Source organism: Stegostoma tigrinum, chromosome 1 (assembly GCF_030684315.1).
Source record: "Stegostoma tigrinum isolate sSteTig4 chromosome 1, sSteTig4.hap1, whole genome shotgun sequence".
Lineage (NCBI taxonomy): Eukaryota > Metazoa > Chordata > Chondrichthyes > Orectolobiformes > Stegostomatidae > Stegostoma > Stegostoma tigrinum.
In genome coordinates, this window is record NC_081354.1 from 125,457,856 (window position 1) to 125,485,242 (window position 27,387).

At 39.5% G+C, this 27,387-nt stretch overlaps 1 protein-coding gene across 1 annotated transcript in view; it reads right to left on the reverse strand.

The window, feature by feature from the left end:
* mtrex (Mtr4 exosome RNA helicase) overlaps window positions 1–27,387 on the reverse strand; it is a 129,881-nt gene that overhangs the window by 53,883 nt on the left and 48,611 nt on the right. Inside the window, exons 12-16 of the mRNA XM_048527213.1 lie at window positions 18,798–18,877; window positions 17,100–17,210; window positions 14,582–14,683; window positions 12,919–13,044; window positions 9,265–9,415 (exon numbers count right to left, since the gene is read on the reverse strand). Of these exons, the coding sequence (XP_048383170.1) occupies window positions 9,265–9,415; window positions 12,919–13,044; window positions 14,582–14,683; window positions 17,100–17,210; window positions 18,798–18,877 (570 nt within the window). The remainder of the gene's footprint in view (window positions 1–9,264; window positions 9,416–12,918; window positions 13,045–14,581; window positions 14,684–17,099; window positions 17,211–18,797; window positions 18,878–27,387) is intronic.

The window sequence follows — 27,387 nt, forward strand, 5'->3', positions numbered from 1 at the left end:
TGTTACATTATTTACTTATTTTTCTTTGTTAGTAGGAGGTGAATACTGCTCACAAGGTTACTATTAATTGTGTATCCTGAACCATCCTCAGGGAAGTGGAGGAGAACCAATGTATGTGGGGTTGGTACACCTACAGTGCTGTTCGGGATGGATTTCCAGAATTTTGACCCACTGACAGTCGAGGATTGGTGATAGAGGTCCAAGTGTGGATGTTTTGTGATTTTTGAAGGAAACGCTTAGATGTGCTTATACGCCCATACATCAGCTGCTATGTTTGGAATGATAGAGATTGTCTGTTGAAAAATGCCATCATACCAAAGATGTCTTAACGAGACCCTTCGGCATGCTTGTAGATGGCACACATCAAGAGGAAATGAATGTTTAAAAATGTGGATAGGGGACTGATGAGGTAATTAGCTTTACCCTTTATGGTCATTAACTTCTTGAGTACGATTGGACAGCTCTCATTGAGGCAAGTGAGGAAAATTCCATCAATCTCCTGACTCGTGGATTGTAGGTGATGTACAGACTTTGAGGAGATGGTTGGTAAATTATGTGCAATGGATTTTACAGTCTTTGACTTGCTCTTGTTGCCAAGGTATTTATATTGCTGGTTTAGTTCAGTTTCTGATGAATAGTGCTCTACACTTATTGGTGTTTAGAAGAAAGAAGGGTATTCTTTTCCAGGAATAAAAGATCTTTAGGAGACTTGATAGAATGGATATCTGGGATGATATTTCTTTATGCCTGAGAGTTTAGGACCGATGAATGTACGCTCTTAAGACGGAGATGAAGATACTTCTTTCTCTGAGGGTCATTTGTCTCTGGCATTCTCAGAAAGCAGTCAAGACCAGGTCATTGAGTTTGCAAAAGATAAAGTTGGATAGTTTGTTAAAAGACAAGGGAGTTGACAATTATGAGGACGACAGTTAGGAAGGCAGAGATGAGAATAACAATCACATCACTTACTGAATTGCAGATCAAGTTCAAAAGGTCAAATAGCATGCCTGCTCCTGTGATCAAAATGCTTGGTCCAAGAGGAGGAAATTGAACATCAATTCAGGAATAATTAAAATTGGGGATATGCAAGAAGCCTTACAGGAGTATGGGTTGTTTAATACATGGTTGTAGTGGAGATTAGAGATTGGACAGGGTAGGCCAAGGAAGAATTCATAAATGGGATTAAGGATTTTAAACATACCAAAAATTGTTGGAGAAGTTCAGGAGGACTGGCAGCATCCGTGGAGAGAAAAAATAGTTAATCTTTTGAGTATAATGACACTTCTTCAAAACTTAAGAATTTTAAATTTGAAGTTTTACTTAGCCTGGAGCTGTGTTAGTGAGCACAGGGAGATGTGAGAGTCGGACTTGGCACAAGGCGGACTATAGGCAGTTGATGCAATTCTCAAAAGACCACTGCACCATTGTGAACCATTTCAGTTTCTCACAAACTCTAACAATCCTTTAGTTTGGCAAAGTAAATGCAAATATCTGCAGGGATTTGGGTAGCATTTCCAAAATTCAGTTCACAAAAAACAATCACTCTGGTACAGTGACATTCTCTCAGCTATATGGCTGGATTTTCATATAAAAATTTTCAAATTATAAAACACACCAACTTTGTAAAGAAACAAATCAACAAAGCAAACTACAATGAGTTGTGGCAATTAAATTGATTACATCAGCATGCTCCACCAGGAATTTATATTAGATGAGTCCACATAAATTGAAATGTACACCAAAAAGGCACTAATAGGAATTTTGGATGCTCAAGGTATTCATCACTGAGCAGCTGTTTCTCCTATCTTCTATTACTTGTCCATTCTTCTAACCTGCTGCTGGTGTACACACATTTCGTTTATCTGAAACTGAATCAGAAGAATCCCAACTCTCCCTCCCTTCAATTCTCATCAATGACCCAGGGTGACTGGCCTGATCGGCAACTGGTGCACCAGATTATGTTTTCTCAAAAGACTCAACAGGTCATAGTGAATTATCTCAGTGCTATCGCCAATTATCAACTTCTTCATCTTAGAATGATCTAAGTTTAAGAAAATTCTTGCACATGGTCAAACAAACTGTTCCATTGAATTCCTAACTATGACAGGAGGTTCCACAGGTTTTTCTTAGACTGGTATTTTGGTTGGCTAAAACTCAATTTGACTGAAAAAATTGTACCTAGCAATAAACATCCAAGAAAAAGGGATAGACACACCTTACATCTTCCAATCAAAATTTGATGAGATCAATTAATAAGCACAGAAACTCAGCAGGTGTGGCTGCATCTATGGACAGAGAAACAGTTAATGTTTCAAATCTGGACTGAATCTTCTTCAAAAGTGGTCTAAAATGACACAATTGGAGATTATATTCAGGTAATTCACTGTAATCTCAAATCCTTTGAGATGAAAAATCCAGTGTGCTGGATGAAGACCAGGTAATCCAGCTATCTGCAGTTCTGAACACTCGCACTGAACGAGAAACACTTGTTTCTCTCCACTGTTGCTGCCAGATCTTCTGAATTTCTCCAGTGTTTTGTGTTTGTTTCAGATTTCCATCATCTGCAGCATTTTATTTTTCTTTGAGAACCATTCTCCAGTTCTCATGTCAAGTTCAGTCAACGAGTTCTGAAGTTTCTTAAAAATAGCATAACAGCATGCAGCTAGGCAGAAATGTATTTAAGGCAGACACATTTCAATTATTTCAGATACCTGAAGAATCTAGGTGCTATACTTGTTCACAGCACCAAGTCTATGAAACAAATCTCTCAAATGATGCCTGGATTGCTGCATGAATGGAATCTATTAGCTAAGTAACCATAATGCCAATAATATTCATTTCCCTACCTGAAGGTGGAATATAATCTCGGACTTTATTCTTCATATTCCAAGGCCAGAAACCATGTTCACACTAAAACGTGCACTGCATGATTATTGTTGATGATGCTTTACAGTCTCCTGAAGTAGCCCAGCAAGCCATCAGTTATAATCAAACCACCAGAAACAATAAAAGACTACTCTACAACAGTTCAAGAAACTCATCCCCAACTTCTCTGGGCAACTAAAGATGGGCAATAAATGTTGACTCTTTTAGCAATGCCCACATCCAAAGAATTATATTTTAAAAAACTCTGCAGCATTGCCTTTGAACTGAACTTTACTACTGCAAACTGCTTTTAAGATTCCATTTAGTTGTGACATTAAAAATTCTGGAAAAAGTCTATTTTTATTTTTCATGACACAATTTAATAATCATGGCCAATTTGCATTCTTTTCACCTTCTATGAAGAATCAAATATAACAAGAGAATCCTAATGAAGTGCTTTTTGTCTGCTTTTCATTATTTCATAGCTTTGCAAAACAATTACATCATGCTCCCCAGGTAGCACTTGGCCATGAACTTTGTTTTTGGTCCAAGGGTTCCATAGCTTGCTTTTGCTCACTGCCTTGATCCAGAGAAAGAATGTCAATGCATGTAAAATATTATTCACAGATTTGTTTTTATTAGTTTTTCCACAACTTGCACACAATTACTGTACTAAACAGATTCGACACACCATTTATTCTGCCTGACTCTTTATAGATGCGTGCTGACATATTTATTGAAATGCAAGTAAACCTAACTAAAACGGTTCAAACGGACTCCAAAATGCATTAAATATAATATACATCAATCATTGGGGGAGAAGACATTCATCAAGTCCCATTCGCCTATTAGCCCTGTGCTCACTGATTTAAACTTTAAATTTACATCCTGGCTTTCAAATTCCTCCATGGCCTTGTCTGCTCTTGCTTCTGTAATTTTCTTCAGATTCACAAATCTGAGAGTTAACTGAGCACATCTAATTATGGCTTCTGAGCACCCTGATTTTAACTGTTACGCATTAATGGCCCTGGTCTCATTGTCTAATCTTTTAACCTCTGGAATTCCCTTTCTAAAGCCTTTCCAACTCACTTTCCTCATTTAAGATATTCATTAAAATCCCTGATCAAAATCTCTTCATGGGGCTCAGTTTCATATTTTGTTTCAAAATTTCCTGTGAAACAGCTTGGGATATTTTATTACTTTAAAATCACTAGCTTAATATAAATAGCTTTCTTTTCACGTTATTGAATTAACATCATGTCAAATCTCAAATGAAAATATTTCATTTCATTAGAAGGAACTGACACATGGTTGTTACTATTCGAGAGAGTTAGATTGACAGCGAAAGTAAAGTGATCTGAGATGTGAACAGTATACCTACATCTGTTAAATATTTTTTGCTTAATGTAAAGAAGGCACTACCACTGACGAGCTGGGCTAAAGGGCCTATTTCTATTTCGAATGCTAATTTAATGTTTTTAAATAACATCAGTTATTCTTCAGTTGTTCTCTACCTGCTCTGTCTAGGCCCGCATGATTCTGGGGTAGAAGTGATCTGTTTAAGAAGAATGGATTGTACCTGAATTGGAAAGGGAATAGTATACCGGCAGGGAGCTATACTAGAGCTGCTTGGAAGGATCTAAACTATTACGAGGGGTAGGGGAAAGCCCTGGGAGATGGTGAAGAAAGAGGGCTGTCTGAGGCGGATACAATTCGGAAAAAGAGTAAGACACACAGTCACAGTAGGCCGGAACAAGACAGAGAACGAGGTAGGACTGATAAATTAAACTATTTATTTCAATGCAAGAGGCCCAACAGGTAAGACAGATGATCTCAGGGCATGGTTGGGAACTTGGGACTGGGATATCATAGCAATTACAGAGATGTGGCTCAGGGACGGACAGGACTGGTAGATTAATGTTCAAGGGTAGAGATAGAATATATCTATACAATAGAAAGGGGAGCGACGTTTTTGATTATGGATAACATTACTGCAGTACTTCAGGAGAATACTCCTGGGAATACATCCAGTGAAGTTATGTGAGTGGAACTGAGAAATAAGAAAGGGATTATCACCCTTTTTGGGATTGTACTATCATCTCTCCCAACAGTCAGCAGGAAATTGAGAAACAAATTTGTATGGAGGTCTCCGTAATGTGAGAGAAAAATAGGGTGGTTGTGGTAGGGGATTTTAATTTTCCCAAGCATACACTGGGGCTGCCATCGCGTTAAGGGCTTGGATGGGTAGGAATTTGTTAAGTGTGCACAAGAAAATTCTCTGATTCAGTACATGGATGTACCTATGAGAGATATAAATCTTGACCTATTCTTGGGAAATAAAGCAGGGCAGATGACTTAGGTCAATGGGGGAGCACTTTGGGGCCAGTGACCATAATTCTATTAGCTTTAAAATAGTGAGGGAAAAGGATAGACTGGATCTAAAAAGTTCTAAACTGAAGGAAGGTCAATTTTGACGGTATTAGGCAAGAACTTTCAAAAGTTGATTGGGGGCAGATATTTGTAAGTAAAGGAATGGCTGAAAAATGGGAAGCCTTCAAAAATGAGATAACGAGAGTCCACAGACGGTGTGCTCCTGTTAGGGTGAAAGGCAAGGCCAACAGATGTACGGAATGGCAGATGACTAGAGAAATTGAGGTTTTGATCAAGAATAAGAAGGAAGCATATGCCAAGTACAGATAGCCAGGGCCAAGTGAATCTCCAGAAGAGTATAAGTGCAGTCAGAGTATGCTCAAGAGGGAAATCAGGAATGGGGCATGAAATAGCTTTGGCAAATAGGGTTAAGGAGAATCCAGAGGGATTCTGGAAATACATTAAGGAGAAGAGAGTGACTTGGGAGAGAATACAGCCCCTTAAAGATCAGCAAGGTTGCCTACATGTGGAACCAGATATGGAAGATAGGCAACATGGGGAAATAAATCTTGGAAGATGTCCATACTACACAAGTGGTGGTGTTGGACATCTTAAAAAGCATGAAGGTGGATAATATCCCCGAACCTAATCAGGTATACCCCAGAACTGTGTGGAAAGCAAGGGATAAGATTGCTGGGACGCTTGCTGAGATATTTGTATCATTGACAGCTACAGGCAAGGTGCTGGAAGACTGGAGATTAGCTAACGCTGTGCCATTATTTAAGAAAGGTGGTAAGGAAAAGCCAGGGAACTGTAGACCAGTAAGCCTGACATTGTTGGTGGACAAACTGTTGGAGGGAATCGTGGGGCAGGATTTACATGAATTTGAAAAGGCAAAGACTGATTGGGGATAGTCAACATGGCTTTGTGCATGGGAAATGGTGTCTCACGAACTTCACTGAATTTTTTAAAGTAACGAAGAGGACTGATGAGGGCAGAGTGTGAATGTGGTCTATATGGACTTCAGCCAGCACTTCGACAAGGTTCCTTATGGTAGACTGGCGAGCAAGTTTAAATCACACAGAATACAGAGAGAGCCAGCCATGTGGATACAGAACTTGCTTGAAGGTAGAATACAGAGGTCGATGATGGAGGGTTGTTTTCCAGACAGGAGACCAATGACCAGCAGTGTGCCACAAATATCTGTGCATCATGAGATTGGTGCTGTGTCCACTGCATTTTGTCATTTTATATAAATGATTTGGGTGCGAACATAGGACTTGTGGTTAGTAAATTTGCAGACAACATTAAAGTTGAAGGTGTAGTAAAGGAGGTTACCTCAGAGTACAAAAGGATCTTGATCAGATGGGCCAATGGATCAAGGAGAGGCAGATGGAGTTTAATTTAGATAAACATGAGGTGCAATGTTTTTGAAAGGCAAATCAGGGCAGGGCTTACACACTTAATGTCAAGGTCCTGGAGAGTGTTGCTGAACCAAGAGACCTTGGAGTGCAAGGTCACAGTTCCTTGAAAGTGGAGTCACAGACAGACGGGATAGTGAAGGTGGTGTTCAGGATACTTGCCTTGATTGGTCAATGTACTGAGTGCAGGAGTTGGGAGATCATGTTGCGGCTGCAAACAACATTGGTTCAGCCAGTTTTGGAGTATTTCATGCAATTCTGGTCTCCCTCTTAAAAGTGCGCAGAATTAGTCAGGATATCCCAGTTGAGGGGAAACCAGCATTTTCATTATTACTCTTTTGTCGATATAGTAGCATTGGCTAAATAGAAAGTTGAGCAAATTGCAAAAATGTCATTGAAAAGGAACATGTCAAAGGAAATGACAGTCATCGCATTTCTATTATGTACAGCAACTTTGGTTTAAATCCTTCCTAAATATATACACATTGCAAATATTAGTAGGTTGATACTAAGTCAACTGAACTAGCACAATCTCCAGCCGGTTACAATGGGTGTGAATTCACGAGTGTTGTAATTGGGCACTAATTAGCAGTTTTAAAAATCAAAAAGAAGAACATAGAACAGTACAGCACAGTACGGGCCCATCGGCCCTCGATGTTGTGCAGACCTGTCATACCGATCTCAAGTCCATCTAACCTACACTACTCCATGTACATCCATATGCTTATCCAATGACGACTTAAATGTACCTAAAGTTGGCGAATCTACTACCGTTGCAGGCAAAGCGTTCCATTCCCTTACTACTCTCTGAGAAAAGAAACCACCTCTGACATCTGCCCTATATCTTTCACCCCTCAAATTAAAGCTATGCCCCCTCGTGCTCACCGTCACCATCCTAGGAAAAAGGCTCTCTCTATCCACCCTATCTAACCCTCTGATTATTTTATATGTCTCAATTGTATGTCTCAAGAGTAATTGTAGAAAATGAAACTGGCAACCCAGTAGTTTTAAGGTATGTTTGAGTTTAAAACCATTTATGAAAGACACAGCATCTCACTTATTTCTAAGATCAGGAGGGAAAAAATGCTCACAATTAGGAATTTGTCGTTTGATGCTGATCAATTTGGTAGATGACAGGAGACAACTTCACAAGTGCAAGAAAAATTTCTTTCCACAGAACAAATATAATTTGTAATAGTATTAGTCTTTAACAATGAAGATTCACAGGTTGTAGAAGAAAGGAAGGGACTGCAACTACATTGAAAATGCAATCCCAACATATGCGAGTCTAAAATATTTTCTGAAATGACATCTACTGTTTAGAGCCTTTTTTTTACTGTTAATAACAAGACTTGAATCCTGTAATCTAACTGTTATTTTAAAATCTTAATACAAGGTACTCTGGCAGAGGGTGAGCTATCATTTGCTCGTGATTGATGTGTGGCAACCCCTGGTCTAGTCAGTACACCTGTGTCAATATCAATGATGTAAATAAAAGGGATAGTGAAGAGAATAAGCATGAGTGTGCGATGACCTTCAGGTGCAAGCGTTTACATCCATGGATTGAACCATAAAGAACAGGTGAATAGCAACTAGACTGGGGGGTGGGTTAGAACACTGTGATGCAAAGGATAGTGTGTTTCATATATGATCCAGAATACTGAAAAGTATACTCATTTCTACATAGCAGAGTTAAGTATAGGGAGCAAATATGTGAGTGAAGAAACGAGCAGCCAGAGGTCATGGATCTTTTAGATACTACTCGGATTGGGATCAGCCTCAAAATATTAATTGTGATATTAACACTTAGTATCAACATACTAATATTTACAATGTGTATATATTTAGGAAGGATTTAAACCAAAGTTGCTGTAGATAATAGAAATGCGGTGACTGTCATTTCCTTTGACATATTCCTTTTCAGTGACATTTTTGCAATTTGCTCAACTTTCTATTTTGCCACATGAGGCAGTTTCACACAATTGGGACTATTGGCTTCAGCTGTAGTTATCATACTATCTGGCAACTAACTGACAGAACTCAGGCTTCATTGAAGATACATTTATTAAATACCAGTTACATTGATTTCACTATGCCCCCAAGATGAAGCTTGTAAATATTAGTCAAATTATGAAAATAAAACAACCACAATTGGTACATTTTCATCCTTAAGGGAGGAGATGGCCTGGCAGTATTATCACTGGACTGTTAACCCAGAGACAATGGTCTGGGGACCTAGGTTTGAGTCCTGCCATGGCAGATGGTGGAATTTGAATTCAATTTAAAACAAATCTGGAATTAAGAATCAAACGACGACCACGAATCCAGTGTTGATTGTTGGGGGTGGGGGAACACCATCTGTTTCATATCCCTACCTGGATGGCCTACATGTGTATGAAATCAGCTGCACCTATTTTGCATTTTACACCCATTATTACACAGCCCTTGACTGCCCTCTGGACAATTAGGGATGGGCAATAAATGGTGCTTGGCTGGTGACGCCCTCATCCCATGAACAAATAAAGAAAAAGGAAACAGTATCATTAAAATTAGAAATGTTAAATCAAATTAATAAACTGTGAAACCTGGGAAAAATAATGACACTTACTTTCCACCACCCCTGGGATTGCCTTGTAATTCTGGAATTGGTAGAAGGATTTTTCCAACATGTATTCAGGATTGATCTCTTCAACACGAAGAAGGTTTAAAACCATGTTATAGGTCAGATGAAATGCACTATTAAGGGGGTCGGCTGAGCCCTAGGAAAAAAAACGCCAAATGAATAGAAGTGAAAAATATTTTCTCCTAATAAAACTCTGAAGGCAGTCTAGCAGATCAAAACAACATGGATATTACAAAATTCCCCGAAAAAACTTCTATATTTTCAGCTAGTTTTCTCTTCTCTAATTTCTTCCTTATTCATTTTAGTATTCAAACTTTGCATTTTTAAAAAATATCCTGTACATTCTTCAAACCTGCCACTAGCCTTCACACAAGTGTACAACATTTCCTTTCATAAAAGTTGAAGTAAAATGATATAGATGCTGGAAATCTGAAATAAAACAGGAAATACTGGAGAAACTTAAGACAGTCTGGCAGCATCAGTGGAGACAGAAAAAGTTAATGCTGGGTCCGATATGACTCTTCAGTACAGGCCGACGCTGGAAAATCATGGCTTTTATGCAAAGGAAGGAGGATGAGGAGTGAAAGGAACAGATGGTGACAGTCTTCAGGTAAAATATAAAATAAGTGCTAATGGTGTAATAAAGGGTGTGAAATGCAGAATAGGTGCAGCTGATTTCAATTTGATTTATTGTTGCCAATTATACCGAGATACAGTGAAAAGTGTTGTTTTGCATCCTCTACAGACAGATTGTAACACAATGTGCAGGATAGAGTGTTAGAGCCACAGGGAAGGTGCAGACAGAGATCCACATTAAGAGGTCCATTCAAAAGTCTGATAACAGCGGGGAAGAAGCCATTCTTGAATCTCTCATGCGTATGATCAAACTTTTATATCTTCTGCCCAATGGAAGAGAGAATAACTGGGGTAAGGGGGCCTTTGATTGTGTTGGTTGTTTTCCCAAGAGAGCGGGAAGCATCGATGGAGTCAACGGATGGAAGGCTGAAAGATACTGCGCTGTGTTCATGACACTGTAGGTTCTTGCAGTCTTGGAAAGAGCAGTTGCCATACCATGCTGTGATGCATCTATAAGAATTGGCAAGTGTCTTTATGGACATGCCAAATTTCCTTAGCCTGCTGAGGAAGTACAGATGTCGCTGTACGCTCTTGGCTGTTGCACCGACATGGGTGGACCAGGGTAGATTCTTGGTGATCATCACTCGAGGACTTAATATTCTCGATCATTTCACCTCAGCACCACTGATGCAGACAGGGATATGCCCTCCACTTCAAAAGTCAATGATTAGCTCCTTCATTTTACTGACATTAATGCAGAGATTGCTGTCTTTAGACCATGCTGCTAAGCAGTCAACCTCTCTCCTGCATTGATTGGTTACTGCCTCCAATGTGGGCCTGATAAATGCTCACATAATCCAAAAGACAACAATTCTTAAGTATACAGTGAGTATGTTGATTAAGGGTCTATCATTGAGGAACATGAGTTTATTCGACTGCTGCTTGATTTTCCTGCAGGATAGCCCATCCATTTTTGGCACAATTCCTTGCAGCTATGCAACAATGGATTTGCAAAGTCACAAAGTTGTACTGATTAGCTACAGATGCTCATAGATCTGGAAGTCTGTCCCAAAACCTTTATGGCTCATTAAAGGAAGCAAGGGAAGTAATATGCTCCTTGAAACCTTCCGCTTCAACCAACTTCTTGGTTATCGAAGCGCCCTACCAAGTTGTGCTAATGTAATGCCTCTACAAGTTATTTCAAACATTTGAAGCTTATTCTCCAAAATTTTGCCTTTTACTTCCAAGGATATTGTTTTGTCACGGTAACAGCTTCAAGCTGCTTCTCCCCCTCTACCTTACAACCGTTTTCCACTCTAATTTTTCAAAATTACCATTTACGATCCTTTTGGACTTCCACTAACTCGCTTCACCTTAATAACTTTGAGACAGACAGGAAACAAAGTGAAAACAAGTCCTAACAAAAACAAAGTTGCTGGAAAAACTCAGTTCAGTTCTGAGGAAGAGTCACCAGACCCGAAACGTTAACTGTTTTCTCCTCCGCAGATGCTGCCAGACCTGCTGAGCTTTTCCAGCAACTTTGTTTTTGTTCCTGATTTACAGCATGCACAGTTCTTTTGGTTTTTATTTGAAAACAAGTCTTTCCAGTCTAATTGATGCTCATTAAACAAGCTTATCAATGTAATAAACCAATTGTGAATTGCATCCAATGCATTTTAACTTTTTCCTTAAATAAGACAACCAAAACTACACACAGTATTTGAGATTCAGTCACAATGATTCCTGTATAACTGAAGAATAAACATATATTTGGCTACAACTCCCCTCATGAGGGATAACTTTCCATTAAACCTTCTTGATTTTCTGCTGCACACCTGCACTGTAACTTTCTGTGACTCATGCACAAGCAAACATGGATCCCTTTGCATTTTCAGAATACTGCATGAATGGGAGTTTAATTTATTCTATTTTGCTCAGAACTAACCCTTCAGTTAAGAAAGATCTTGTTATTAATTTTAAGCATATTTCAGTTAAAACAAATTAAAGGTGGAGGGTTGTTTTTCAGACAGGAAGCTTGTGGCCGGCAGTGTTCAAAGGGATCAGTGCATTGTCCACTTTTGTTTGTCATTTATAGAAATGATTTTGATGAGAATATCAGAGACGTGGTTAGTACGTTTGTGGATAATACCAAAATTGGTCATACGGTGGACAATGAAGAAGGTTATCTAAGATTACAAAGAGATCTTGATCAATTGGGTTAATGAGTTGAAGAGTGGCAGAATTAATTTGGATAAATGCAAGGTACTGCATTTTGGTAAAACAAACAAGTGCAGGACTTATACAAATAGAAGTAGGGTCTTGCGTAGTGTTATAGAACAAAGAAAATCTAGGAGTTCAGGTACATAATTCTTTGAAATTTGCATCACTTATTGATAGGGTGCTTAAGAAACCATTTAGTCCGCTTGCTTTCATTACTCAGGCCTTCAAAGTACTGGAGTTGGGACCTCAATAACATTGAGGTTATACAGGATGTTGGTGAGGCTTCTTCTGGAGTACTGTATCCAGTCCTGGTCACCCTATTACAGGAATGATATTATAAAGCTGGAGAGGATTCAGAAGGGATTTACCAAGACATTGATGAGAATTGAGGGGAGAGGCTGGATAGGCTGGGACCTTTTCAGTGGAGCATAGGAGGTTGAGGGGTGACCTTCGAGAGGCTTATAAAATCATGATGGGTAAAGATAAGGTGAATGGTGTCTTTTCCCCAGGGAGAGGGATTTCAAGACCAAGGAGCTTATTTTTCAAGGTGGGAGGAGAAGGATTTAAAAAAGAAGACATGGGTGGCACATTTTTTTTTGTTTACAGAGAGTGGCTCAAGTGTGGAATGAACTTCCAAGCAAGTGATGGATGTGGATACAGTCACAATGTTTAAAAGACATTTGCATTTGTACATGAATTAGAACTGTTTGGAAGAATATGGACCAAGCACAGGCAGGTGAGACTAGTTTAATTTGGGATTATGGTCAACATTGACTGGCTGGACTGAAGGGTCTGTTTCCATGCTGTATATCTCCATGAAAGAAGTTACGCTGAATCCATTACCTTCAGAAGTTGTTTTCCAACTGTTGGACTCATCTTTTCATCTACCATAAGAATAACAATTCCTCTTTCATCCATGCCACGTCTTCCAGCTCGACCTGACATTTGAATGTATTCCCCTGAAGAGATCTTTTAGAAAGAAAGTAAACTGTATTAACATGTTTTTAATCTTTGAAAGTTTACCACTGCTTCAATGATTGAACACCTTTAATTGACCAAGTAGAAATGGATTAATAAATAACAAAACTGAATGAACTGAAAATTATGAAAACCACAAAGCTGTTGGAACTATGTATGAGCAGGAGTACTTACTGTCATGCATACAATATTTACATCTCGAACTTGGAAGTACTGGAATTGGAAGTAATGAATTGTTTTGCTCGTCAAACAATCAAACAGAACTGACATTGACACAGGTAAGGCTACAGCAATTCTAGACATTAACTGACAATTGTGATTTTTTGAGGGCATGAAGAAAATGGAAGAGATTAATGCAATGTACATATATGAACGGTTACAGATCCTAATTACAAACAGACGGAATCGTAGAAGCGATTCTTGAAAACACTGATTAGAAAAGAAATTCTAAATTTTGGGAAATAAAAACAAACTTGGACTTATTCAAATGTACCAGCTGTTCAACGTACTCAGCCAGACTATGTTTTTTTTTGGATTTATTTTCTCTCTCTGTCTTCAGGCCAATCCACATTCCTGGGTTTCACTCAAATAAGCAAATCCTGTCTGGTCCAATGCAATCTTAGCACATATCTACCACCTAAACAGCAAAGGAAGCCTAAAATCAACAAGACACCTGCTCTTGCACTCATAACAGTTCACAGCAGATAGATCAATCTTTAATGATCAAAGCCTGCGGGTGTCACAAGAATACATGCACAGAATTGTGGAAACAAGGAAAATGGTGTAGAAAAGCATTGATGCAAGTTACAGAAAATTTCAAGTATTAAAACAGTTTGACTTTGCAAATATATCACAAAACAGTGGCCTGGATTAGAATCAGATGAGAGTTACGGAACAAGGCTCTCCACAGTACTGGTAAAAATCTCAGAACCTTGTGCAATAATCTTAGTCACTGCAAACTAGTAGAATAAAAACATAATCTGAGAAAACAGAATGATTCTTAAACAGCAACTTTAAACAGAAAATACAGATCTTGAATTTCGGCCTTTGCTGAAGCCTTCAAGGACATTGAAATTGGTATTTCATTAAAGTCGGAAGAAACAGAAAAATTGGAATATAAACAGCGTGAAGAATTAATCTCCACAAGATCAGTAGATGAAAATAATTAGAAACATGTAGATGCAAAGATAAAAGCACATGGAGGGAGCAAGGGAGCCTTGAAAAGTCAACAGGTATCTCAAGACAATAACGTCACAAAATTTGCTCATTGTTTCCCCTCAATAATCCCATTAAAGTGAGATACCCAGCTATGAAAATTTGCGCACTTAATGGCATACCGTAAATAAAATTTACCCACTGCAAAAGAATTCCAAAATAAAACACTCTTCAAAGCTGGCTTGGAAAATAATGCAGTACAGTTTATTTCCACTATTCGGCAAAGTATTCAAACAGACTTTTGTAATTTAAATAGCAAGACAAGTTCTGTGAGCCATGTAAAAACATCTGAGAAAAGGTAAATTCTACATACCCAGCGGAAATCTTTCCCATCAAATTTGCGGGCACTGGTGAACAAAACTGTCCTTGCAGGCATGTTGATGCCCATAGCAAAGGTCTCTGTTGCGAATAATGCCTAGAAAATGAATTATTGCAAAACTGAATGACATAAAGACATTAGTATGCAAGTGTAAATCTTTTAACTTAAAAGTAGGGTGCTGTGTTCACTTGTTTGTCATTTGAGTCATAAGTGATTTGGGTAAGAATACAGGAGGTATGCCTAGTAAGTCTGCGATGTCACCAAAATTGGTGGTAATAGTCGACAGTGAGGAAGGTTACCTAAGATTACAAAGGAATCTTGATCACTTGCGCCAGCAGGCCGGGGACAGGCAAATGGAGTTTAGTCTGGATAAATGTGAGGTATTATGTTTCAGTTAAGATGAACAAGGGCAGGACTTACACAGTTAATGATAGGGCTATAAGGACTTTTTGAGAACTGACAAACCTAAGGGCTCAGGTACATAGTTCATTCAAAGTTGCATCACAGGTCGACAGAATGGTAAAGAAGGTATCTGGCATGTTTGCCTTCATTGCTCAGATCATTGAGTATAGGAGGTGGGATGCCATGTTGCAGATATACATGGTGTTGGTGAAGCCACTTTTGGAGTACAATGTACGGGTTCTAGTTGCGCCACTCTTGGAAGGATATAATTAAATTGGAGATGGTGCAGAAAAGATTTACAAGGATGTTACCAGAGCTGGATGGTTTTAGTTATAAGGAGAGATTGGATTAGCTGGGACTTCTTAATTTTCCCACTGCAGCGTAGAAGATTGAGGTATGACCTTATAGAGTTTTATTAAATCAGAACAGGCATAGATAAGGTGAATGGTAAAAGTCTTTTTTCTATGGTTAAGGAGTTCAAAACTAGAGGGCATACTGTTAAGATGAGAGGAGAAACATTTAAAGGAACGTGAAGGCAGCTTTTTCACACCATGGTGATGAATATGTGGAATGAACTGCCAGAAGTGGAGGGTGCAGGTACAATTACAACATTTAAAAGACAGTTGGACAGATACATGAATAGGAAATATTTAGAGGGATAGGGGCCAAATGTAAGTAAATGAAACTAATTTAGTTTGGAGGACGTGGCTCGCATGGATGAGTTGGACCAAAGGGTCTGTTTTGTGTCACCTGACTCTATGACTATGATCAATCCGTACAGAAGGCTGATATCAAGTAACCAGTAATACAGACTGACATGCCATCTGGTTGTACCATCCATTACAAAATATAAAACCATCTTTATCACACTGTACTGGTTCAAAGTGGGTCTTTAGGTCAATGGAAGACGTGCAACATACGCTGCCTTTTCTTGCAATATTCCAAAATGCAAAATTTTTTTGTGAAATTAACAGAGATTAGGAATTTGTAACTGCACCAGGCCAAAGAAAACAAGCAGGTTTTTACTTTCAAGTATTGTTCTCTAAAATTGATACAATTTTTAAATGTACCTGTTTGAATTAGAACACAGGTCTCTAAATGGAAACATTTAATAAAAGGAAGACGAGTATTCTATTCAGTTCCTCAAGACTGCTCAGTCAATGTAATTAGAGGGTTGATCTATACCTCAAATCCATTCACCTGAGACCCCTTTCCTTGATGCACATAACTAATAAAATTCTGTCAATCTCAGTTCTGAAATTTTCAAGTGAACCAACGTTTGAAACATTAGAGGGAAACGACTCAAAATTTTCACTGTTCTTTCAGATAATGTGTTCTGATTACACTCCTGAATAGTCCAGCGCAAACATTATGATTCTGTTCATTTGTTCTTTCAACAGTGATGATCAACTTTTCACACAATATTTTCAAGTTGCATGCGAGCAAAAATATCCTCCTGCTAAACAATCCTCCCCCTAAAATCACCCTATTTTTCGAACATATATTACATTCCAGCCAGTCATTCCATTCTCAGAGAGTCACAGAGCCATACAGCACAGAAACAGACACTTTGGTCCAACCAGTCCATGCCGAATATAATCCCAAACTAAACTAGTCCCACCAGCCTGGTCTTGGCCTATATCCCTCTAAACCTTTCCTATTCATGTGCTTACAAAGTGATCTTTAAACAGTGAAACTGTGCTCGCATCCACCATTTCTGCAGGAAGCTCATTTCACATGTGAACCACACTCTGCATAACAAGTTTGCCCCTTACGCCTTTTTTAAATCTCTGTACAATGTTCACTCAGTCTAAAGTCAATGGTTCTATAATATGCATGTCCTAACTGATCTTAAGTGGAGTTTCAAATCTGGCTTCTAGACCTTGACCAAGATTACACAATTTCAATAATCAGATGCTACTCACTTCCATTCCTAACTCACCCACACTTGCACATTTTCCTCACTCTCTGCCAGCCCCATGAAACCTCAACTGATCCAGATTGCTTGCAATGACATGCAATGAAGTCCCACCCACTCACCACCTTATTCATAACATATTCGACCAAGCCTTTAACAAACATATACAAGACACTCCAAGATTAACTTTACCTTCAGGAGTCCTTCAGAGAAGAGAATTTCAATGGTCTCTTTCAAAATAGGAAGCAAACCACCATGGTGGATTCCAATTCCTCGTTTTAAAAGAGGTAGCACATGTTCGACCTGGTTAAATAAGAATTAAAATGTCAATAAATAACATTCCAATAACATAAGTATTGATATTGGGGATGATGTGATAAAGGAGAGAGACTTGAAATCAAAAAGGCTCACTGCTCTCTCAATTCCGTTTCCTGAAGGTAGCAAGTTTAGATTGAACCACGAGCATTATGCAGCTTTCTGCCACCACAGTCCAAATGGTCACACTTCAAGTGAAAGCCAGGCATGTTGAACAAGATATAAGCTGCAACTGGTATCCAGTATCACTCAATTTCTACAATCATTGTGTTTCATACTACACTTTGTTATCGGGGCATAGGTCTGGGTGGGATGTCTGGTGTGGAGTTGCTGGGCCAAAGAACCTGTTTCCACACTGTAGGGATTCTATTCTATGGATGACACCGAGAACTTGATCAAATGGGTCAATGGGCCAAAAAATAGCAGATGGAATTCAATTTGGATAACAGAAGGTATTGCATTTTGGTACAACAAACAAGGGCAGAGTTTATACAATTAATGGCAATGCTTTGGCTAGTATTGTAGAACATAGGGACTCAGGGGATCAGGTGTACAATTCTTTGAAGTTTCTGTCACGTATAGATTGGGTGGTTAAAAAGGCATTTAGCGCACTTGCTATCACTGCTCAGGTCTTTGAGAATAGGAGTTGGGAAGTCATGTTGAGGTTGTACAGGACATTGGTGAGGCCTCTTCTGAGGGGCACGGATAGAGCTAATGTAAGTTGTCTTTTCGCAAGGTTGGGGCATCTCAAGACTGAAGGGTACAATTTTAAGGTGAGAGGAGAGAGATTTAAAAAGGATGAGAGGAAAAGTTTCTTATACAGAGGGTAGTTTGCATGTGGAATGAATGTCCTCAGAAGTGCTGGGTGTGGGTACAATAACAATGTTTAAAAGACATTTAAATGCGTATATGAATATGAAAAATTTGGATGGATTTGACTGGATTAGCGTGGTATTATGTTCGGCATGGACCGGTTGGACCGAAGGCTATGTTTCCATGTTGTATGACTGAGGAACAGGTGAGCGCGCGTTGTGTTGGGGGGGGGGAGAGAAGAACAGGTGTGCCTGCTTTTTGTGGGGGTGGGGGGGTGCGCTAGAGAGGTCGCTCGTCTGGGCTGAAGAGGCGTGTGTGGGGTGAAGCGAGAGTGAGTGAGCAACTGAGCATGACAAAGAGAGAGAGTGAGAGTGATAATATTACATACAATATTAATTTTCGAACAAAATTCAGCCTATCGAGCCTCATCCATTATTCACGAAGATCAGAGCTGCTCGTGTTGTGGTCTCAGCTCCTACTCTAAACTCACTTCATATCCCAATCTACTAAACTCAGATTTGAATAAATTTAAAGCTCCAGCCTAAACTCGTGGGGAAGGGAATTCCATTCACTAACAAACCTTTGAGTGTGATTTAATGTTCACTTTCTCATGCAACTGGAGCACTACAAAATGACACTAACTAGCATAACTGGAGGAAGCAACATTTTAGCTTCAATATTACCTAAAAGACTGAGGCTAAATTTGTCTTACTGCTGGGGCCAACGTGAACAAGGTACCTGATCTGGTACCAAAACACTCACCTGAGGAAGTTTTTTATCTTCATCAGACAAGCAGTCAATAGCATTATTGAAAACCTCTTCCACGAGTTTCTTTTCATCATCTGAAGGGAAATAATTATTTCTGACATACGTAACTGCATAAATTGACTCTTTACAATTTTCTTATCCAAGCAAAGCATTCACAATCGTTTTTTTTAAAAAAAGCAATTTCTGATGATAAATTTAAATATTTAAGTGGAAGTTCTTCCCAATTTATCTTTCCACTTCCATTTTTCAATTTTCTCATTAAGGTCAGAAGTAGCAGCTGATCACAAGACCCAATACAGAAAGCAAATGAAAATGACTAGTTTACACTTATTAACCAACATTTGGTATTATTTCACTTACACGTCATCAAATATAACTATGACATTAGTGGGCACAAACTCAAGTAACAAAAAACATGGAAGTGCACTTCCTGCAATTTAAACAAGCTTGCATATACTCCCTGTTGACATATTTATTAAATTCTACCTTGGGGATCTCAACAAGTTAAGTCCAGTTCCCAACTGGTGGGCAGCATTTCCTTGCAATGTTGAAGCCTATAATGCCAAATTTGATACAGGCCTTGAATTGAGAAACCAGGCAACAATGGGATGTCTCATCATGAGAAACGATTTGTAACATTCAAAACAGATTTGAGTCTTCCATTTACCATGAGGGCTAAAGCTGATGACAATGCAATATAATATTACAAGACAAATATGAAAATTGAATGCGAGAAACTGAACGAAAAACTTTGATTAAATGGTTATCTGTATACTGAAAACCTAGTGAACAAACGTCAATACTGACTACTGAACAATAATTATATTTCCATGCATTGGGAGACAAAACCAACACCAAGTATTTAGTATTTTTGCATTTTGTAGACTTCACAGTGGGGCAGAAGAGATGGAAAGCATCAAATTAAGGAAGAACACAGAAAAGTAAGAGGAAAGCGTTCTAAACACCCAGCATGTCAAAAGGATCCACATAAGGTTACCTTCCCTTGTTAGGTGACAGCAATTCCTAACAATAAGCGGAAGTTGAACAAACAAGGAAGAAAGCAGTTTTCTTGAGCCAACAGTGAGTTATAGAATTACTGTTATCTCTTTCAACAACCACAAGCAGGCAATGTTGGTAAAAGACTGTAGATAAAATTAAATTGTCACAAATATTCCTTTGCAATTTACCTGGGCCTAAGTTTCAGCAGTTATTTATCCTGGCAGTTACAGTATGGAGCTGGAGGAACACAGCTGATCAGGCAGGATCAGAGGAGCAAGAAAGTTGACTTTTCAGTCAGGACCCTTCACCAGGACTTTCCTACTCCTCTGATGCTGTCTGACCTGCTGTGTTCCTCCAGCTCCACACTGTGGTGACTCTGACTCCAGTATCTGCAGTTCTTGCTATCTTTTGAGTAACTTCAAGTGTTTCTTGACAAAGTATGTAATTTTCCTTCTGAATTTTCCTTCAATATTCTACTTCATAGCAACGTGTTGGAAATTACTCAGTCTTCTAACTCACAAACCACACTACTCCCACCACACTATGGGGTCACAATGTTTCTTTCGTTAACAGTAGATAAATCACAAAAAGCTCAAGCTTACGTATATGGTGAGTGCATTTCAGTGAACTCAACATACGAGCATCTAAGACTGTATTGAAGAATTCTAAATTTGTTCAATTTCAGTCAAAATTAATTAAACATTAACCCTGTTTTCATGACTTGAAGAGATCCAACTGACATTTTTATGCATAGCATTCAGGAGTAAGCTTCACAAAATTGCAAAGAATACCCTTGGAAAATTTCTTGAACTAAATTTAATCCTGTTTTCAAGGGACAGAGTCATAGAGGTACACAGCTTTGAAACAGATGCTTCAGTTCAACTTGTCCTTGCCAAAAAGATATCCTGAATTAAACTAGCCTCATTTGTCAGCATTTGGCCCATATCCCTCTAAACCCTGCCTCTTCTTACCATCTTCCAGATGCCTTTTAAATGTTGGAATTGTACCAGCCTCCACCACTTCCTCTGACAGCTCATCCTAAATACGCACCACACTCTGCGTGAAAAAGATAGCCCTTAGGTCTCAATTACATCTTTCCTCTCTTACCATAAACCTATGACGTCTAGTTTTGGACTCCCAAACCATGGAGAAAAAAACCTCAGCTGTTCAAACTATCCATGGTGCTCGTGATTTTATAAACCTCTCAGGTCACCTCTTAGCCTCTGATGTTCCATGAAAATTAGCCCCAGTCTCTTCAGCCTCTCCCTATAGCTCAAGCCCTCCAACCCCAGCAATAACATCGTAAGTCTTTTCAAAACCCTTTTCTAGTTTCACAACATCATTACTATAAGAGGGAGACCAGAACTGCATGGAATACTTCTCTTTAGGAAACATGCAACACAAAGACATGAGAGTTGCTAGGGGGGTTCGCGAGTGATTGCTTCCTGGTCTTCGCCAAGACCAACTCCAAATGAAACAGTCACATTTTTTTTCTCAGAAACTCAAAAGTTTCTTTACTCTATTAATTCACAGGATATGGGCAAGGTTAGCATTATTACTCATCCCTGGATAAAGTAGTGGCAAATTGCCTTCTTCGACCGTTGCGGTCTAAGCAGTGAAGGTCCACTCACAGTAGTATGAGGAATGGAATTCAGGATTTTGCCCCTGTGATAGTGAAGAAATGACAATATATTTTCAAGTGAGGATGCTGCATGGCTTGGAAGGGAATTGGTGTCCGTGCAACTCTTGCTCTTGCTCTCTTCGGTGGTACAATTTGAAGATTTCAATGGCAGTATTGAAAAAGCATTGATGAGTTGCTGCAGTGCAGCTCACAAACTGTATACACTGTTGACACTGTATGTTGGCAGGAGGAGGAGTCAGGTGAAAGTACTTTTGGATCGAAATTTAACATACTGTATTGAAAAGGCAATAATTGTTTCTCAGATAATTTTACTGAGTTAAACTTTTACGGACTGAGATAATGGGAACTGCAGAGGCTGGAGAATCCAAGATTACAAAGTGTGGGGCTGGACGAACACAGCAGGCCAAGCAGCATCTCAGGAGCACAAAAGCTGACATTTCGGGCCTAGACCCTTCATCAGAAAAGAGGGATGGGCAGAGGATTCTGAAATAAATAGGGAGAGGGGGGAGGCGGACCGAGGATAGAGAAGATAGGTGGAGAGGAGAGTATAGGTGGGGAGGTAGGCAGGGGCTAGGTCAGTCCGGGGAGGAAGGACAGGTCAAGGGGGCAGGATGAGGTTAGTACACAGGAAATGGAGTTACAGCTTGGAGGTGGAAGGAGGGGATAGGTGAGAGGAAGAACAGGTTAGGGAGGCGGGGACGAGTTGGGCTGATTTTGGGATGCAGTTGGGGGAGGGGAGATTTTGAAGCTGGTGAAATCCACATTGATACCATTACGTTGCAGGGTTCCCATGCGGAATATGAGTTGCTGTTCTTGCAACCTATGGGTGGCTGCATTATGGCACCATACCTAATGGTATCAATGTGGATTTCACCAGTTTCATTATCTCCGCTACCCCCACTGCATCCCAAAACCAGCCTAGCTCGTCTCCGCCTCCCTAACCTGTTCTTCCTCTCAACTATCCCCTCCTCCCACCTCAAGCTGCACTCCATTTCCTACTTAGTAACCTCATCCTGCCCCCTTGACTTGTCTGTCCTCCCCGGACTGACCTATCCCCTCCTTACCTCCCCACCCGTCTCTCCTCTCCATCTATCTTCTCCTCTATCCATCTTCAGTCCGCCTCCCCCGTCTCCTTATTTATTTCAGAATCCTCTCTCCGTCCCCCTTTTCTGATGAAGGGTCTAGGCCCGAAACACCAGCTTTTGTGCTCCTAAGTTGCTGCTTGGCCTGCTGTGATCATCCAGCCCACACTTTGTTATCTTAAACTTTTAAGGACATTCATTTTTAAATGTAGTACACAGTTTAGGAGGTGACCACATATTGAAAAATAAAGTTATATTGCAGATGTAATACTAGCTCACAATTACTGTTATTGGAAAAAGCTGCAGTTAAAAACAATCATCTAATGATGAAAGTGGTGTCTTTTAATGTTTCAAATAAAGTTTTTAAAATAATGAGCTGTTACCTTGCAATAATTGTTTTAGGCTTTTGAGAGGAACCAACAGATGTCCTACAGTGCTGCTGTTTCATAAATATCTTTAAAAATGTCATCGTGTGCCGTAACTTCCCACTTTTTTTCTAAGATGTGAATCTGCTGACAATTTTCAGGTTGAAACAGCTACTTTGCTATCATTAGGATAACAAAAGAAAAGAAAAGTTGAAGAAAACATAAGGAGCTGCGCTCTTCACGTGCTTCAAATGGAGTAGCAAAACAGATTAGGAATATAAATGCTTGCTGGTTCAGGAAATCTCTTTAAATACAAAGTTATATTTTGTCTGGGAGCACAAAGGAATCATTTATGTACAGAGTTTCAATTTTTCATGAGATAATCAGTGGCCTTGTCGCAGATGAAGGATAATTCCCTAATGGAAAACAACTTCACAAAACGCCTTTGTCAGTCTCATGGATAATGAAATTTGAGAGAAATTTTCAGATTCATTTGATCGCTGTAAAGTGATGAGTACTTACAACTTGCGGTTCTTGCTACATTTTTTAAGCTTCTATGTAATCACAAGTTTTGTGAAGTAAAATTGGCCAGTAGTTTCAATCATAATATGATCTGAAATACAACAGCCTGTACTGCACAGTCCACCAGTTAGAATGAAGAAAATCCCCAGCAGATAAGCAGCATATGCAATCACCAGAGACATGGCATGAGGGGTTGGCTTCCATGTGTTGCTATGTATATATGCATATATACATAGATACTTTGAAATTTCAGAGGTAAGGAGTTGCTGACAGAAGTTGCCCATTTTAGTAATCAACTTTACAAAAACATGATCTGATCAGTTCGCTTTCTGTTTTCGGAAGCTTTCTTTGTTTTTTTGTATTCATTCATGGGATTCAGCCTTTTTTTATGCCAATGTTTATGCCCATTCCTAGTTGCCCTCGAGAAGTTGGCAAGCTGCCTTCGGCAATTGCTGCAGTTTATTTCGTCTAAGGTAAAGTTACCATCGTCTCAGACAACCATGGAGCTCCTCTCTCTTTACAGACAACTGGGGTCAGTTTAGCCTTCCTCAGACGAGGGTAAAGGTTGAGAAAACAGGACCTTCATGGTTTCCTCAGCCAGTACAGGAATTGAACATGAACTAGTGGCATCACTCTGCATTGCCATCCAGCCAACTGAGCTAACCAAGCTTGGGAACCCTGCAGCCCAATGGTATCAATGTGGATTTCACAAGCTTCAAAATCTCCCCTCCCTCCACTGCATCCTGAAACCGGCCCAGCTCGTCCCCGCATGCCTAATCTGTTCTTCCTCTCACCAATCCCCTCCTCCCACCTCAAGCCTCACCTCCACTTCCTACCTACTGATCTCATCCCACCCCCTTGACCTGTCCGTCCCCCCCAGGCTGACCTATACCCTCCCTGCCTCCCCACCCACACACACCGCTACTGGCTCCATCCCTGCCTCTTTAACTTGTTTGTCTCCTCTCCACCTATCTTCTCCTCTATCCATCTTCAATCCGCCTCCCCTCTCTCCCTATTTATGTCAGAACCCTCTCCCCCTCCCCCTTTTCTGATAAAGGGTCTTGGCCCGCAAGATCAGCCTTCCTGCTCGGCCTGCTGTGTTCATCCAGCTCCACACTTTGTTATCTTGGAGTCTCCAGCATCTGCAGTTCCCATTACCTCTAACCAAACCCCTCATTTGGTTTAGGTACACCCACAATGCTGTTAGGGAGGACTCGGTCATCTCAAATATACATTCAGTTTTCTCATTATTATGTACACCTAAAGGAGAATCTCTCTGAAGTTTTCAGCAAACCTTTCCAATATTGATTCACAGAAGAGGGACTGAACAGAAGAAACATGAATGTAATTTGCGAAGCATGTCAAGCCTGTTCTATTTCACTGCATTGAGGAAAAAAAGCTCACTGGTGGCATGAAAATAAAACACAGAACTGCAGATGCTGGAAAATCTGAAACAAAAACTGAAATTGCTGGGGAGCCTCAGCAGGTCCAGGAGCATTTTCAGAAGTATCCGAAGAAGGTCACTGAAATTCAATCGCTAACTTTGCTTTCTCTACACAGATGCTGCTGCGATTCCACAGCAATTTCTGTTATGGTTATTGGTGGCATTGTCGTGCTGGATATTTCAGTTCAAAATTTTATTATATTTAATACCAAAGACAAAATCATACTTCACAGTCATGGTACAGTATGATTTTGTCGAAAAATCTTGGTTTTAGAAATGTTAGACAAACCTTTAAAGCATGGTACAAAGTGTTAAAAGTCACATAATATGTGAGATACTAACATGCACATAAAAACAGACATCCATGCTTTTAAAGCCAGAGAGGCCCCTTTCTCAAGTGCAATGCAATATTTATTTCAGTCTTTGAAAAGTCAGTGCTTAAAGGCTGTATTTCCTCTTTTCTTTGAAAATGCATTAAGCCCTATTTAAAAAAACATAGACCAAACCCTCAACAGAGCAGAGGGAATTCCAAAATTTCACACCTGAAGCGAATAGTTTCCAACTTCACACTCATGCCAGCCTTGATCAGAGTCTATGCAAGTGAATCAAAATTATGATTCATATACTAATTCACTTAATATATTTCAAGGAAGACTTTGATAAATGATCAGTACTCAAGAATTCACTACAGTCAAATAATTCAACATGTTCCACAAATAATGCAAAACCAAGAACTTCTTTTGAAATGTAATACTGTCTGTCAAAAATGGAAATTAATCTACTTGAAGTTGCTTAGAATAAAGGAGGTTAAACATTTCTTGACTTTACCAATTACGTGGTACGTCTCAAATGCAAATAACTGGACAAAAATTTGCTTTGAACTTTATGAAAATGCCAATAATAAATACATTTCGGAAGAAATTCAATGAAAACCACCCTTAAAATATCAGGAACTTTTCCTTTAAATGCAAATTTGCTGGATATTTGACAGGAATGCAAATTACTACTATCAATATAATAATTAAAATTACTAAGCATGCATATTGTATTTTAAAGTACAGTTCCGACAGTCACTAAATAAAGTAGCCAAAGGCAGTCTCAGCATTTTGGTTCCTCAAGTTTCTTACACTCAGGCACTGCATTTCACATGAAACAACTAAGCATAAATAACATACAGACATCCACTAGGGCCTCAAGAGCAAAGGACTGTTCACTATTAACTTATTGCTGTTTTAATTCTTCTGTAAGCAGAGTCCCCATTTACATGATATGGAGGAAACACACCCATTCCCATCTCAGGTTGGCCCCAAAACAGACTCATAAAACATAAGTGTATCATTACCATCATGTCGACCATAAAATGGACATACATCCGCAGCTTGTGGAATTTTACTTCATTAGGTTGGAGTGGCAGAACAATGGCAGTAACCTGCTTTAAGTTTGCAAGGCTCGGGCTGCGAATCACATACGTGAGCTTGGCACCTGCATATCCTGCTCCAGGTTACTCTTCAAGTGCTTGCTCCTCCAATTCTTCGAATTTTGTCATTGTGTACATGACACACCAGACCATTCAGCACTTTTTAATCAGCATTTTGTTATCTGCCAATTGTTTGCATATACTAACATACACTTGAACATCCAAGTCCAATGTCAGGCATCCAAATTACACATCATAGACTGCTTAATCCAGATCTCAACACACCAGGCTTTGACAAACCATTTACCAATGTGAAGTTAAATTCTCCTCCAGGTTAGTAGAGGTGAAACATGTATCCCAACACACAGGACATATTGTACCAAAGACTGTCCCACCTTCAATTCATTTCTGTTCTTAGACAATAGCCCAAGTCAGCCGATATTATTTGAGAAGATGAAGATGGACATTTCACTCAAGTCCTTCACTGATGTAGCCTGTAGATCGGGGGCAGTAAGCCTACACCTGCATCATATCTTATCTTGGTGTATTAAGGCAACAGGTGGCAAGAATGCAACACCAGTCAGGAAATCTTGCTGTGGCTTCAACATTCTCAAATGCATTGATAATATCATGGAATGACGTACTATCATTGTGTCTGAATGGTGTGGGGCAGAAATTATGCCCAAATGCATCTTTGGCCACGGAAAATTGTACGCCCATGATTCAGCATGCCATCATCACCTTGGCAAGGGAGTGAGGCAGATGTGATGGAATTGCGTGAACTTCATGGAGAGGAATTTCCCAATGAGCAATTAATGCAGCTGGACAACGATGGAGCTCAAGAGAAAGAATGCACTGAAACACCAGCTCCACAAGCTTTGTCAATGAAACATCGCGGAGGCTTTCCAACTCATTAAAGTCGGCAACAGAAATCTTCTTGCAGGATGACCCAAAGAGAGAACAATACAAAGTAAACAGGATGCTCAGTGATGACTTGAACTGTGATAGAAATCTACCTAGATAAGCCTAAGGAAACCATTCAATAATTCACGGATAAATTTTTCAAAAATATTTAAATTAATAAATTTCACTTCAATTCAATAATTTATTTTA